The sequence below is a fragment of the Mesoplodon bidens genome (genome assembly GCF_964165515.1).
Source record: "Mesoplodon bidens genome assembly, chromosome: 17".
NCBI lineage: Eukaryota > Metazoa > Chordata > Mammalia > Artiodactyla > Ziphiidae > Mesoplodon > Mesoplodon bidens.
Genome location: NC_138174.1, coordinates 17,821,748 through 17,839,101, shown reverse-complemented (window position 1 = coordinate 17,839,101; position 17,354 = coordinate 17,821,748). Strand labels below are relative to the sequence as shown.

General features: G+C 35.8%; 1 protein-coding gene across 2 annotated transcripts in view; it reads right to left on the bottom strand.

The window, feature by feature from the left end:
* Positions 1–488: 488 nt before the first annotated feature.
* Positions 489–17,354, bottom strand: part of KPNA3 (karyopherin subunit alpha 3) — an 89,220-nt gene continuing 72,354 nt past the window's right edge. For both annotated transcript variants that reach the window (XM_081214989.1, XM_081214990.1), the window contains exons 11-17: positions 9,466–9,597; positions 8,405–8,533; positions 6,052–6,156; positions 5,882–5,953; positions 5,560–5,722; positions 3,436–3,530; positions 489–3,032 (exon numbers count right to left, since the gene is read on the bottom strand). In XM_081214989.1, coding sequence (XP_081071115.1) covers positions 2,934–3,032; positions 3,436–3,530; positions 5,560–5,722; positions 5,882–5,953; positions 6,052–6,156; positions 8,405–8,533; positions 9,466–9,597 — 795 coding nt within the window. In that variant the 3' untranslated portion in view covers positions 489–2,933. The remainder of the gene's footprint in view (positions 3,033–3,435; positions 3,531–5,559; positions 5,723–5,881; positions 5,954–6,051; positions 6,157–8,404; positions 8,534–9,465; positions 9,598–17,354) is intronic.

Sequence of the window (17,354 nt, the reverse complement as noted above, 5' to 3'; positions counted from 1 at the left end):
AATTCATAACCATCACTGTAAGACAACTGACATTCACAAATTTTTACTTGCAATAATTAATTAATTAATCTCCTCAGAAGGACAACCCTTCTGAAGTAAATTATGGCAAGATTAAATAGCAGTATTGTAACTTATTTACTTATATACTGAGTTCTTTCAGAAATACTTTGAAGTGTCATTATATGAAAGTAAAAATACCTGTATACTAAAAGGTTTGGCTCCACCTTTGTTCTTTCAATGAATCCAAGATTTCATTTAGAGCCTCAACCTTACTTCAATGACTGTCTTCCAAAGTTCTTGTTTTCAAGGATTAGACAGGCCTTAAATAAAGCTTGAATTTTTGTTTTATGAAAGCCATAATTACACTATCATCTCAAATGGGCTTTCTATGAGTTGTGGTATTTAAACCTGAGATACATAGAGAGAACACCATGTGATGATGAAGGCAAAAGGAAATTAAGATACTTTCAAAAATAAGTTCTTCAATGTTTTATCATATTTGATAGCAGCTTTTTTATTGGTTACAAAACCTAAGCCCATATACAAAATTAGGAACACATTTAGATGCCTCTTTTGAAAGAATGTTTTAGTCTTTTTTAACTGAGTTAAAAAAAAATAAAAACAATGCAATTTTTCAACACTGTTTTGAAAACTTAAAAGTGCAGCAATATACTTAGTTTCCTTTACCTACGAAATATTGCATTTCCATTTCCAAACTGATAAGGTCACAACAAATTGGATCAAGCCAATGCATACGTATGTCTGCACTACTTGATGCTAATGTTCACTTATGTTAGTTTGCACTTAAAACACAAGAGGAAATAGGAATCGGCACAGTAGAGGCCCAATTTAATTTCAATGTGTGCAAAATTTAAAAGGTAACTGTCAGTAAGTATGGAGAGTCCAGAAGAAAGTAAACTGGAAGGGGTACAATTCACAATATTGAGAAGATTTGGACTTCAAGGGTTTCACCGAAGTTTGTGACCTTAATTAGCTTTGACTTTGTTATTCCTACTTTTAGTGAACACCACACAGTTTCAAAAATTTAGACTACTGAACAGGATGCAGTTACCGTATGAAGCTTTAACTCAAAATTTGGATAAAGAAAAAAAGGCACAATGAACTTCAACTCAATTTTATGTGCACAAGAGTTGAAAAATCTGAGCCACCTTAAAGAGAAATTGATTCTAAAATTTATAAAACCTATAAATAATCAGAGGCCAAACCACTATATTAAAACAGATTCTCTAGCAAGTAAAAATCTTGCAGTTTAAACATACTCTTGTATCCACTTTAGATACAAGACAAAACTCACTCTTTAAAGTGGCTCCACCTTGGCAGATACATATATTTGTAATGAATGCACACCTGCTATGTGTTGTTTATCAGTGAAAACACCCCCGCTGATTCACAAAGCTCTGATGGCATCTGTCTCATCTTCATCACAGTAAATACACACCCCCCCCATCGGATAACTAAATTAGTTTAGATTTTCTATCCCTTCACATCAATGCATTGGGAAATTATACCCAGTAAACAATAGCAACAAAACCATTCCTGTGACAGCACAAATTATTCGTTTAAAAAATTTCAAATTCCTTCATGAATAGCTGGGTCAGACAATTTACCAAAAGCAATGACTTTACATAGCAATACCAGATTTTGCAGAATTACTTAAAGATCACTGCAAATCAGGTTTATGTTAAATAACTGCAGATTATTCCTCTATGCAGATCCTTGTCTGAATCTTTTTATATGTGAATATGCTTTTAGAGTAGGATCCCAATAATCAACGAATGAAGTTTTATGATACTTCTAAATAGTTGTTGTTTTGTTGCCAACCACATTATCAAAAGCACTGGTTACTAAGTAAAAAATATTTTAAGACTAAATTACAGTAAACATGAAAGCTCCACAGTTTAAACCCAATATAAATCAACCATACCCAATTTATCAATTTAAAACGAAAAATATTAACTCCTGAAAGCTGAAAGCAAGATTTTCTTTTTTAATATCACCAATGGGTACTTCAGAATTTTGTGTTTTTGTTTTTATTTATTTATTTTTTTCTTTATAGTCAGGGACTCTTGCTTTCAACTTAAACAGAAGTTCAAGTCCGTAACAGGTTGCAGCTCAGGTAAAATACCATGCACAGCATTTGATTACTTCAAAACAGCAGGAACACACAGGCTGAAGTGAGTGGTCAAATAGGGCTTGCTGTTCTCAAAAATTAGGTATAATGGCGAAAGCATTACCATCCATAGCTAAAGTTCTTCCTCCAACCCTGGCTTCTGAGGCAGATAATAAACACATCAATTACTGGTAGATGAAGTACAGTTTTTTAAAACTTATCTGTTTAAATCAATAACCAAGTTTCTTTTTTTTAAGTTACTTTTTGTTTGTGTCAGTTCCACCAATGAAAATCATTTGGCTTGTACTTTAAAATCTATTCTTCCACATAAAGAGTATGAAAATATGTTTGTGGAGGACAATGATGGAGGCTCAGATCAGACTGCACCTCTTTAAAGTCTTCCAACATGTGTATGTGTCATACCAAAGTGTCTTGATCCATAGCGCACCATTTTCCAAAGGAATATCAAGTGGGCAGCTGACATGCCACCACTACAGAATATTCTAAACTGGAGACTGCGGTTGTCAGCGTGTGGCACCAGGGAACAGGGAAAAATAGGGTAGTTGAGATTGTTAAGGAGAATTCTAAAACAGTTTAGGAAATCATGCATATGCATTTACAGTCCATGTGGATAGTGACTTTTGGCAACTGCAAAGTGACTGAGACATGGCTTGCTTTAGAAGCATCAAAACAAAGAGGCATGTATGTTTTGGAGCCTTTTGTATTTGTTGTTCTTGTCATTTGGTAGCCATCTGGTGGTGCTTCATATTGAATGTGGGAAAGATGCTGCACTCAATTGAACTTAAAAATTAAATTCTTTTGTTTGAAGGTTGGCTGTTGGGTCAAAGTTGTAAGTACCTCCTTGTGTTGCTTCAGGAATGAGGCTAGGATCTTCATCAATCTATAATAAACAAGAAAAAAGTCTTTATTATGTTAAGATACTATACATTACAGTGTAAGCAGAATTGCTTTACTTCTTAGGAGAGAATTCCATATGAATGTTTTTGTCACCTAAAAAATATTTTAAGTAAATCAACAATGTTATTAAGAAATCTAACAATTAAAAATTGAACACACATTTAAAAATTGCCCCATGCTTTAGTTCCTATATCTGTAGATTTACTTTACCTATCTGAACATACATCATTTCTATAATTACCATTTCTTCCCATTTAACAAACTACAAAAGCAACAAGGTGACAGAAATACAGTATAAATTTAGTCATGAAAAATTCTTAGAAAATTTACTTTATGTATAGATTTTAATGTACATGTAGACACATCATACTTTAATATATACTTACATCATCACCAGAGAAATACTGATCTATGATTTCAAATGCTAATTTATATATGTCTTCATTTTCATGCTGCTGTAAAACTTCAATTTTCTCCAAACCTGATAAAAATAAAATAGTCAAAATAATTAGGCACATACTAATAAAAATTGTGCTCATTGTAATCATGGAAAATCCTAAAGAACTCAGAACACCCTCCCACCACCCTCCAAAGATGACAGTTCATCTAAAATACAGATAAAACCCTGAGCTGCTCTGGTTAGAGGGCCAGCATCCCACTAATTTCTTCCTCTTTAGAAGCCCTAGAGGTATCCTGGTCCCTGAGGTAGGCAGCTTAAAAAAACCTAAATACCCCATTTGACAGATGAGGGAGCTGTGGCACAGAGATGTAAGGGGATTTATTTCAGGTTACATGGCAAGTTAGTGACAGAACTAGAACCAAGATCTCTGCCACCCCCCCCCACCCAGGACTCCTTTAATATAATCATACTGTTGCATACAGTAATTTTTATCCTTCTGTTTGTTTTCCAAATGTTACTTAATGATTGATATAAATATAAGATAAAACTTTAAATTTTGAAGTAAATTTCTTTTTTTTTTTTTGGCCGCATCATGGGGCATGTGGAACTTCCCCAACCAGGGATCAAACCCATGCCCCCTGCAGTGGAAGCACAGTGTCTTAACCACTGGACCACCAGGGAAGTCCCTGAAATAATTTCTTAAAAAAAAAAAAAAAAAAAAGAAGAGGGTGCTTACGTCCTATAGCTACAGTGAATCTGGGAAATATTTTTTCAGAAAAGTAACTATAGAATGCCTTTATTTATATTACCAATATATTTACTCCATGTATCATGTACATAAGTCTATTAAATCCTTAGTAATAAATATTCTTCCTTGAAATGTCTTTTTTGCTAAGTTATTTTGAAATAGTTTCATTTTTTATATAGTAATATTCAAACCAGAAAAATGGGAAAATAGGTGTCAAAGATAATGGCTGTAGAGTGCCTTATAAAATCATAAAATGCTAAGTAAATATGTATCCTAATTATAAGTATTTAGCTCATAGAAGCAACTATCTTGATAAAAAGCTGGAGTAACAAGCTCAAACTTTCTGGGTTAAGTTGTTCTGAACCAGACTACAATGTTCATTTCAAATTATTTAAAAAGTAAAACATCTTAAAACAAAATAAACAGTGAATTAATAGTAGTACAGTAAGAAGATCTGGCTTTTAATTATGCTTCTATCACTAACTACTTCCCTGACCGTGGACAAAACTCCTTAACATCCCCAGAATATTTTCTTCTTGTTATTAAGAAAATACTTCCAGTGTGAACATTCTATGATGCTATCACATTTGTTTTCTCTTAAAAAAATAAACTCGGTAGTATAATCGAACAAATTAGTCAACAAAACGTATAAAATAAAATATGACATTAAGATAAGCTAATTTAAGGTTTGAGCAATTTAGTACACATTGAACAGGCACCTTTAAAAACAGAATTTTAAAATATATGCTTCATATGTCATTACCAGAGAAAATAATGATATAGTATTTCAAATCACAGTTCTTTCTTATTAAAATTTCAAAGTAATTTCTGTAGTAATATCCCTAGCATGGAGTTCTAGCAATCATAAGACTGAAACAAAATATCTAGATGACTGTGAAATCATTAACCTTTTCCATAACCTATTCCAATATATGGAATAATATTTCACAAAGTGAGGTCCACAGAATCACATGATAATAGGTATAACATGAAAACAAGTGTTTTACTGTCAAGGAGTTTGAGAAATGCTGGATTAAACAAAGCCTGTAAGTTTCTCTATTATAGTGGTTTTCAGAGCTTTTAATTTGCTCTTATGCAATGTGACTTCAGGAGGAGTATTTGTGTTTCCTGAAAAGCATTGTCAATCTCTAGGAATGTTATGGCGTGACTTTCACAACCGGTTGTTTTCTGGAAAATCTTCTTGGACTACTAATATAGCAAACAAAGAATAGCAGCATCCTTGGATGATGTTAATATTAATAGCAATATATCCTAAGTTTTCTTTCTAATTAGCTGTCTTTAAAGGAACTAATGCTTCAGAGTTCCAGTGCTCAACTATTTTTCTTTAATCAACCCTCTTACCTCCGCATTCTTCTATTATTTCAGCTATTGTGCTTGCTTCATCACCAGCCATTATCAGAATGTTTTTCAGACCATCTAGAACCACCTGAACAACTTGAGAATCTTTTACTGACAGTAAATTACAGAATGGTGGTATTACATTCTGCTGTACAAGGTACTCAACCTAGACAACAGAAGAGAAGAGATACTCTTATTAATACAATTATCTTTCCCCCCAAAAGAACACAGTACAGTGCTAATAAATAATCAACAACTCCTAAACCTAAGAGAGTAGTATGCTTTCCAGTATTAACAACTATTAACAGTTTTTTCCCAAACTCACTTGATCTTTTCTGCCACTTATCGTTAAGTTGCTAATTGCCCAAGCAGCTTCTTTTTGTGTTCCAAAGTCCCCCTGAAGGTTAAAAAAGAAATGTTAAAATGAATTTTTTGGTCAAACAGTCTTGGTTATAATATATTAACAGACATGATGAACTCATAACAATGACTGACCTTGGCAAGTTGATGAATAATCATAGGGATTAACCCAGCATCTATTACAGCTTGAACTTGTTGCTGGTTGCCTGCTGTAATGTTGGAAAGGAACCACACTGCTTCCTATAATTGAACAAAATAAAGGGCAACTTTATTTGAAAAATTGTATCTTTAATGTGTTTATATTTTTATTTTAATGTAGTTTATATATACAGTAACAAGTCACCTCAGCTGCGTTAAGGGAAACACATCTAAGAGTGATTAGGTTATACAGAATCTCCCATTTTAAACATATAAGGAAACTTCTATCCATAATATCTGGGCCCATTAACCTAGCATAACCTTCAATAATATAGATACCTAGGACTATACCGGAGGCACTATTTTAGACAATGGTGATATGGCGGTGAAAAAAACAGACAAAAGTCTTTACTCGTGGACCTTGTATTTTTGGTGCATGAGCTCCCTCTAAAAGACAGATGATAGAAATAAATAGAAGACTGAATTTCCTAATACTTTGCATTAAAACTACTTCTAAGAAAGGTGAATTATTTTATTGTAAAAATATTTACTTGCAGGGACTTCTCTGGTGGTCCAGTGGTAAAGAATCTGCCTTCCAATGCAGGGGACGTGGGTCCGATCCCTGGTCTGGGAAGATCCCAAATGCCATGGGGCAACTAAGCCCACACGCCACAACTACTGAGCTTGCGTGCCTCAACGAGAGAGCACGCGTGCCACAAAACTATAGAGCCCACATGCTCTGGAGCCCACACGCCACAACTAGATAGAGAAAACCCGCATGCCACAACTAGAGAGAAGCCAGAGCACCCCAACGGAAGATCCCACATGCCTCAACAAAGATCCCACGTGCCACAACTAAGACCCAGTGCGGCCAAAAATATAAAGAAAATAAATAATTAAAAAAATTTTTTACTTGCAAGATATATTTAGAACTTAAGCTTCTAACTAGTCTAGGATGGTCTATATAACAAATTTTATTGTAACCTTAAATGATTTATGTCACGAACAAATAGGTTTATTATAAGTTTAGTGTCAAATGTGTATCTTCGTCCTCCTCTACAATGAAAAGATTGTAGGAGAGTACCCTGGTCGTCTAGTGATTAGGATTCGGCGCTTTCACTGCTGTGGCCTGGGTTCAATACCTGGTCAGGAAACTCAGATTCCACATAACACAACTGGGACCCGAAGCAGACAAAATGAATGAATGAATGAATGAATAAATAAATAAATATTTTAAAAGAATCCAACTGTCAAATTATAGTCATGCAACTATATAAATATAATTATGACAAAGAAGAAATGATCAGTTTTGTTAGTTTGAGGGATAGTGGCACTTCAGGCAGATAAAACTGTATTAAATTAAATGCAAATCAAAATCATGAGACCCCACTTCACAGTACTGGGTGGCTATAATAATAATTTAAAAAAGGAACTGGATCCCTCATAACATTGCTTGTAGGAATGTAAAATGGTGCAGCTCCTATGGAAAAGAGCTTGGTGGTTCCTCAAAAACTTAAACATGCAATTACCATATGACTTGACACTTCTCCTCATAGATATATACCCAAAGGAACTAAAAGCAGGGACTCAAACCAATGTTCCTAGCAGCATTACTATTCATAGTAGCCAAAAGGTAGAAACAATCCAAGTATCCATCAACAAATAGATGAATAAACAAAATATGGTACATAGGCACAATGGAATATTTATTCAGCCATAAAAAGGAATGAAGTTCTGATACATGCTCCAACATGGATGAACCTTGAAAACATGCAATGTGAAATAAGCCAGACATGAAGACTGAAGTACTTAAGTACATATTTAACAGTAAGATTGTATCTTAAGCTTAAAATCTTTTTTTTTTAAAAAAAAAGCAATTTTAATGATCCTTTAATTTAGGCACTGCAGTTTTTCGTTCAATCTAATTTCATAGGGAGATTAAACTATGATCTATTTCTAGACCTATCATAGATCTATGATCTATGTGTTTATAAAACACACCAGCAAAAAAAGAAAAAAAAAAAAAGATACCGGCCACCCAATGGAAAATTTTATATGTACTCTCACCTAGTGGCTACTAATTTGCTACTGCTCAATCTATTGAAATAAAAACATTGGTTAATATACAAATAATTTTATTCTGTGATGATCATGGCAGCACTTAATAGCAAGCAATTAAAAACTGAAACAAAATAACTGCAGAGGTGATTTGAAATAATTCTCATCTTAACTAGAGTGGTTTTGAAGAGAATCACAAGCAAACAGGAACAGAAACAGAAACAAGAAGGCAGTCAAAATTGAGATCTACAAAGAGAAAGAAATGCACTGACAAGGCTGTTATACGCCTTACCTTATTTATCTTCTCTTTTGGGTGTGATAAGAGATTTGGGAAGTGTGACAGGACATCGCAGTTGAGCACAACCTGGGTCTGCTCGTCGGTACCTGTCACTATGTTGCCAACCGCTCTGAGTGCTGCTGTCTGGGGTGGGGATAAAATGTTTTCTATAAATTTGTTTATGATGAAACTGATACTATGTTTTTTATAATACTGAGAAAATGTAAAAATGCAAAGGGTGAATGATTAAAATTTACTGCATTCTTACACAAATCATTTCACAGAACTGGAAAGTAGTTTTGAACTTTAAGCAATAGTCTTATGAAAACTGGAATTATATAGAAAAATTGTGTGGAAAATAGTTGGAAAAAATATTAAAGTAAAAATTGTAAAGGTCCTTTTTTAACAGCTATTTTTACCTATTAGTAAATTGGCACCACAGAAAGATTTTAATAAAGGCCTTTAACGGGCACACATTTCTATCTAGAGAGTCACTTTGGCAGAAGTGGGATGAACAGATCTATCAGCCATGTACCCCTAATTAGAGTGAGGAGAAACGAGAGGGAGAGGAGAAAATACAGTTTGGAAGCTATTGCAATTATCCAGAGGAAAGAAAATAAATCTTGAACTAAATCAGTGGCTCTAGATACAAGGAGAAAACAGATTTGAAAGCTATATAATAAGGATTGACAGGGTTTTGTAATGGAGGGGAGACAAGAGGAGGAATATCAAGGTTTCTAGCTTGGACTATGCTGTCCACTGAAAGGGGATATAGGAAGAGGAGCAGGTTTGTGGGAGAAGATGGTATGTTCATTTTTGTCTGGTTGAAATGACAATGGAGTTCTTAGAGGATATGTCTAAGGACTCAAGGACAATTGGCTAAATGAGTCTGCAACTCAGCAAAGAATCTGGATGAGATGAAGATTTAGAAATCAACAAAAGCAGATTCAGTAAAATAGCACAAGAAATATTGAAGGAACGTGCTTACAGACAGAACTGAAGCCTGGTTGTACAAGTTAACTGGTTATAGCAAATACAAACTTTACACAAGTAAGAAAAAATGTTTAAGCACTTACTTGAACTTTCACTTCCTGGTGGCTCAGAAGGGGCACAAGAAATGGCACAACCCCTGAATCAATAACCATCTGTATCTGCTCATTACCTCCATCTGTCAGGTATGACAGTGCCCAAACAGTATCCACAAGAATCTTCAGGAAATAAAAAAAGAATTACCATTTAATGTATTTGTTTGAAGGTTTGAGATACATAACACACTTACGGAATGGTGACATAAAAAGTAACTGAATTTTGTTTTAGCTTGGTAGCAAAAATATCTGCTAAGCTGATACATCTACTACGTAGTAAATAAAACTCTCTCAATGGCTACCTCAGGCCACTCTTCACAAAAGTGAGACACAGAAGTCTGGGACAACTTCTACCCCAACTTCCATATCTATATATTAGGTAGATAAATTTAAAAACAGGCAGAAAAGTAATTCTCCCTGCCCCCACAAACTAAATATCCAATAATCACAAGGAAACACTTTATACATAGAATGAGACCAATATATCATGCTGCTTCCAGTTTAGAAGACCCAAAGAGATCATTTATCCATGTTAGTAGTTTTTAAACATGTTTAGCAACGTAATTTTTCAGACTATTAAAGTAAACATAAAAGAAATGACTTGGCATTTTAACTTTGGGGAAAAAATTAATTATTTGTAAATCTCTTGAAAAATGTCCCAATTGAAGAGCATACAGTATAAACCATGCCTTACATCCATCTAATTTTGCAAATAATAAAAAACAAAAAACAGGCTCAGGTTTGTTGACTCATTCAAAGTCAAAGAGCTTATATGTAGTTTTCCTTGGTGTCTTCACAGAGGAATGTAAGCACAGGCCTGATCTCATGTGAAATCCAGAGATGTTTCCTATTAGAATATTCATATTAAAGACATTTGTTGCTCTAAAATAACAGCAGCCACCTGAATTCAAATCTCTCCATGTAATCTTCAAAAAAGTATATGGATTAACAAGAGCAAATAAAACCACATATAGCCTGCACCTTCAACATTACTAGGAGTCTGAGAATGCTACAGATTTCAAATTACCTGTAAGAAGAGAAAAAACTAAATTCTACCTTTTGTCTGGACCTCCTGCCCTAAGGCTATGTGAGACTTCAGAGGAGAGCAGAGTGAAGAGCTTAAAGGTAACTTATCCTAGTAAAACTACTCCACTTTAGTGGGGCAGAGACCATGTGGCTCAAAAGCCTACAAGATTTACTATCTGTCTTCTACAGAAAAATTTGCTGACACCTTTACCAGAGGTTGAATTTCATTCAACTAAGAGATAACTGAAGAAATATTTCACTGTAGATCAAAGACTAACACAAATGTGAAGAGTGGAAGAATAATTTAAATGTTATATGTACCAGAAAAATTGAAATATTGTACTTGACAAATGGGAGGACAGAAGGTATGCCTGAGAACTCCACCCATGTACCATCCTACCCCACAAGGAAAGCCTCCTTGCTGGAAGGTGTCTACAGATGCTGTGTGTGTGAGTGAAGCTTGTCTACTACCAAGTCTGGCAGTAACAGGTAGCAAGATTTAAATAGAAATCAGAGTCTCATAACATAACGCTCAAAATGCAGGCTACAGCTGAAAATAACTCATCACATCAAGAACCAGGATCACCTCAACTGAAAAACGAAAAGAAAGTCAACAGATGCCAACACTGAGATGACACAGATATTGGAATTATCTGACAGGATTTTAAAGTAACTGTCATTAAAATACTTCAGCACACAATTATGAACACATTTGAAACAAATGAAATATAGTAAGTCTCAGCAAAGAAATAGGGAAAATAAAGAAGAACCAAATGGATTTTAAAACTAATAAACTCAGTAACCAAAATTTAAAACTCACTGGAAGGACTCAATAGTAGAAGGGAGAAAAGAAAAAACAAAATCAACTAACTCAAAGACAGATCAATACAAATCATCCAATTGAGCGGGAAAAAAAAGACTGCAAAGAATGAACAGAGCTTTAGGGAATTGTAGAATGATAACAAAAGATATAATAACATTTATGTCAGTACAGTCCCAGAAAGAGAGGTGAAGCTGAAAAAAATATCTGAAGAAATAATGATGGAAAACTTCCCAAATTGGGCAAAAGACACAAACCTAGATTCGAAAATGGGAGAATGAGGTGAGAGAAAAGAGAAAATAGAAATAAGCTCATCACTTGATGTATGGGTAAAGACAGGAGTCAAAAAATACCATTTAAACCTATCAAAGCAGACAGTAAAAAAACAAAAGCCATTATAAAAGGTATAAGAATAAAGGTAACATTAGAACAAAAACAAACATTCCTAAATACCAAAAGAAATTTTTAAAAGAGAGAAGAAAGAACACTAAGTAGAAAATAAAACACACAGAAATTATAACACAAAATAACAGGACAGAATTGAAACCAAACATATCAAACAATATGAAACAGGTTTAACTCACCTGTTACAAGAAATAGATTTTCAAATTGGCTCCTAAAACAAAACCCAATTCTATGTTGTATACAAGAGACACTCCTAAAACAGTCATTTAAAAAGGCTAAAAATAAAGGGACAAGCAAAGGTACACCAAGTAAATGATAACAAAACAGAGACTGCAATCCTGTTAGCAGACCAGTAGAATTCATTCTACAAAGTATTACAAAGAATAAAGAAGGCTACTTTGTAAAGCTATTTCCCACAATTTATAATGAATATGTAACTGTTAAAAACATCTATTCACCAAGTAACCCTGTAAATACCACTACAAAGGAGAAAATAAAAAGATGCAAGAAAAAAATAAAAATATACTGATAAAAGATTTTTCATACACTGTTGTCAGTATGAGAAGTCAAGTAGATAAAAAGTGAGGATACAGATTTTATAAATATACATTGACATTTAAACCTGATAACAGATAATAAACTTGCATATGGAGCACAAAAATATTATTAGGTCCACAGAAAACATCAATTACATAAAGCAGAAATATTATAAAACTATTATAAGGCAATAAAATTAGATATTAATAAATACCAAAATACCATATGGAAATTTAAGAGCCTTATATTAAACAACTCTTGGATTAAAAAAAAACAACAAAACAGAAAAAATTTTCTAAAAAATTATAATGAAAACACCACATATCAGAATCTATAGGATTTACCTAAAGCAGTGTTCAAAGGCAAGTTCATAGCCTTAAAAATGTATACAACAGAACTTAAAAGAATGAAAATAGATTCCAAATAAAAAGCTAGAAAAAGAACAGAGCAGGGACTTCCCTGGTGGCACAGTGCAGGGGACACGAGTTCAAGCCCTGGGCCGGAAAGATCCCACATGCCGCAGAACAACTAAGCCCGTGCGCCACAACTACTGAGCCTGAGCTCTAGAGCCCTCGAGCCACAGCTACTGAGACTGCAAGCCACAACTACTAAGCCCACGAGCCACAACTACTGAGGCCCATGCGCCTAGAGACTGTGCTCCACAACAAGAGAAGCCACTGCAATGAGAAGCCCACGCACCACAAGGAAGAGTAGCCCCCCCTCACCGCAACTATAGAAAGCCCATGCGCAGCAATGAAGACCCAACACAGTCAAAAAAAAAGAACAAACCAAAAGAAAGCAAAAAGAAACAGTAAGTACAAAAGTAGAAAGTAATGAAGTAAAGAACAGAAAAGCCACAGATCTAATTAAAAATCAGAATCCTAGTTCTTCGAAAAAAATGAAAAGAAGTCCTAGTTAACTTAATTAGAGAAGTGGTAGGAGGAGCACAAATGTACAAAATAAGAAATAATGAAGAAAATAACTCTTGAAACAGTAAATTAAAACAAAAAAAGTCATAAAGATTACTTTGCATACTTAAATGCAAGCAAAATTGAAAACCTAGATGAAATGAATAATTTCCTAGGACAGTAGTTTACAAAAAACTAACCTCACTAGAAATTGAGAGCTTAAACAAGCCAATTTCAATAGCAAAAACAGAGGAAATTATCAGGGGACTAATCACACAAGTATCAAGACCCAAAAGGTTTCAAGGGGGAAACTACCAAATCTTCAAAGATCAGATCGACCCCAGGCTATATAAATTGTTCCAGAGCATAGAAAACAAATGAAGCATAATGTTAATACCTAAACTTTTTAAATGCAATAAATACAATATTAATACTGAATAAAGATAGCATAAAAAACTGTAGACCAATATCTCTTGTGTGAATAGAGATGTAAAAATTCTGAATAAAATATTAGTGAAAAGGACCTATACTACAGTAAGAAAATAATATATGATAATCAAGTGGGATTTCTCAAGGAATGCAAGGATGGTTCAATTTTAGGAACATCAATATATGTCATATTAATAGACTTACAGAGAAAATCATATAATCATCTCCATAGACACTGAAAAATTCCAACACTCATTCTTGATGTCAACACTCAAAATGGGATTTTACAGATATTTCCTTAACATAATAAAACATCTATAGGGCTTCCCTGGTGGCGCAGTAGTTGAGAGTCCGCCTGCCGATGCAGGGGATGCGGGTTCGTGCCCCGGTCCGGGAGGATCCCACATGCCGTGGAGCGGCCGGGCCCGTGAGCCATGGCCGCTGAGCCTGCGCGTCCGGGGCCTGTGCTCCGCAGCGGGAGAGGCCACAGCAGTGAGAGGCCCGCATACCGCCCAAAAAAAAAAATCTATAACTCAGGAAAAAAATCTAGATTCAACAAAAGGAATGACTGATAACTCTGATTACATAAAAAGGAGAAAACTGCATGGCAAAAAATATCAAAGCTAAAGGACAAATTAGGAAAATATTTGGCTATATATGTATAATATATCACAAATAAAGAGTTAATGTTCTTAATACATAAAGAGCTCTTAAAAGCCAAAGAAAAGAGACCAAAAATCTGATGGAAAATGAGCAATAAAGATGAACAGACTATTTGCAAACATGTAAAAATGGTTCTTCAACATATGAAATCAAGGTCAACTTCACTCACAAGTGAAACACATATTAAAAATGAGATACAGGGCTTCCCTGGTGGCGCAGTGGTTGAGAGTCCGCCTGCCGATGCAGGGGACACGGGTTTGTGCCCCGGTCCAGGAAGATCCCACATGCCACAGAGCGGCTGGGCCCGTGAGCCATGGCCGCTGAGTCTGCGCGTCCGGAGCCTGTGCTCCACAACGAGAGAGGCCACAACAGTGAGAGGCCCGTGTACCCACCCCCCCACAAAAAAATAAATAAATAAAAATAAAAGAGATACAGTTTCTCATAGAGTGGCAAAAATTTTTAAATGACAACACATGGACAAGGCCATGAAGAAAGTCACTTTTGTATGTTGCTGCTGGGGATGCAAATGGCACAGCCCCTAAGGCAGGGAATTTGGCAGTGTATAACAAAAATTATAATGCATTCACTCTTTGACCTAGCAATCTGCTTCTAGGAATTTACCCTGAAATATTATCTCCAGTAATATGAAAACACACAGGATTACTGCCTGCTACATTATTCATATTTGCAAAATTCAAGAAACAGTCTAAATGCCTACCCAAAATAGTGTGTTTGAATAAACCATAGCCACAAAATGGAATACTGTGCAGAACAATACTTGGGTTGCCTTGGCCTGTGATGTTTTAGGAAGCTGCTAAATGAAAGGTAACTTTTTTCCATTATAGCTCCCTACTATTAGCAGAAAACCATTCTTTTCTAATATACAGTAGCCTAGAAAAATGAAATATTTAAGATTTCTAAGCTGAGATCAATTAATGGTTTGTGGTTAGATCTTCATTACATCACCTCAAAGGCTGGTGGGGGAAAGTAAGCTATAGCTAGGTCTCAGGCCCCCTGAAGCTGTAAAGACTCTTCTAGTCTCTCTTTAATTTTGTTTTATAATATATTGGCACTTCACTGAAAATCTCATTTTAAAAATGCTTTAAAACTTTGAAATTCACAGCACAAGATTATCAGGTTATTCTAGTTTTTTCTATTTTCATCAGTTTGCTTTCCTCATGTCCATAATCAGGCTAACAGCTGCTCAATGTCTTTGACATTTGTAATTTTACCTTTTGCTGCCTTTTCCCATCTGAGCTGCTTCTGCTATTTTACACCTCCTCCAATATTCTTTTTTGTTGGTTTTTCCCTTTCTCTGGATTTCTATGGTAAAATGCCTGGCTTTTACAGTCACTAATAGTCAGTGAGTGTACTCTTTTCCTTCCAGCTAATAGTCAGATTAATCATGTGCCAGTGAAGTCTTCGGCAATCCTGAGCTACTTTATTTTTCACTATGTCTGCTTTTCTAGGCTAGAAACATTAAAAATTTTTTACTTCAGCAATAATTCATGTACTTGAAGACTGCTAGAAAGCTGATCTCTAGACACACAGTATGAGACACATATATACACGGAAAAGATAGGCAACTCAAAGGGTCAATGTATTGAACAAACTTCTTGAAAACTGGTATCTTATGAACCAAAGGAAAATCTCTAGCAATCCGAAGTCTCCAAACAATAATATACTCAGCTCAAAGAGCTTTACCAATTTTTACCACCTCCAGTAAATATGCTAACAAATAATGTCCTGTTAGGCACCCTTACCGAAAACTGCTATTAACATGTACAGCATTTCCTAGTAGGTGTCTGTAGAATGTCTATGGAATGTTAATATCACACATGCTTTAGAGACAACTAGAGCTGAACCAAGTTAAAATTGTATACTTACCCTTATATGCAGTAAAGGGTAACTGAGTAAGCTCAGGGTGCTCAAATCCTATACATTCCAAAGAAAGGACTGGTCCTTGATCAGCTCCTTCAAGATAACCTCTGAGCCCTGGGATTATCCTGCTTAATAACATTGCATTCCTGAGCCCCTGGGCCACACTGTATCAGTCTGACTCCTGGGAGGGGATAGAGACTGAGTAGTTAAGGTCAGTCAGCCTATGTGACTGACTCCCCAGTAAAAACCCTGGACACATCAAAGTTCAGGAGCTTCCTGGTTGGTAACACTTGATATGTGTCGCCACACATGGTTCATGGGAGAATAAAGCATTGTCCTTACCAATCTACTGGGAAAGGACAACTGGAAACTTGCACCTGGGTCCTCCTAAACTCTGCCCTATGTACCTTTAGCCTTTGTTGATTTTAATCTTGTGAAATGGTAAGAAATATACTAGTCTCAGCCCCCAGTTTCTAGCACAGGGCTCTAAAACCTTATAAATTCCTAAGTGATAAGAACATTAAGAGCATCTCTTGTTCCAATATCTGGTCTTTGACCCCATCCTTGACACCCTTGTAATGTCCTAAGCGATAAGAGCACTAGAAGCATCTCTTGCTCTAATGAGGTAACTCTGGACGGCCTCCTGGAGGGCTCCTGGATGAAGGCTGGTCACCGGAAAGACCGAGCCATGATTAGAAGCGTGGAAATTTCAGCCCTGCTCCTCACTCTCCAGAGAGTGCAGAGGGGCTAGAAGCAGAGTTAACAACTAATCATGCCTACCTTTGGAAACCTCCATAAAATCCCAACAGTAGGGGGTGTGAAAAGCTTCCCAGCTGGCGAACACACCCACACCAGGAGGCTGACATACCCCAACTTCACGGGGATAGGACCCTCCCAGATCTCGCTCTATGTATCTCTTCATCTGGCTGTTCATCTGTATCTTTTATCATATCCTTTAATGAACTAGTAAATGTAACTGTTTCCCTGAGATCTTTGAGCTGCTCTAGCAAATTAATAGAACCCAAGGAAGGGGTCTAATCTATAGCTGGGTGGTCAGAAGCACAGGGCTTGGGCTTCCCTGGTGGCGCAGTGGTTGAGAGGCCGCCTGCCGATGCAGGGGATGCGGGTTCGTGCCCTGGTCTGGGAAGATCCCACATGCCGCGGAGCGGCTAGGCCCGTGAGCCATGGCCGCTGAGCCTGCGCGTCCGGAG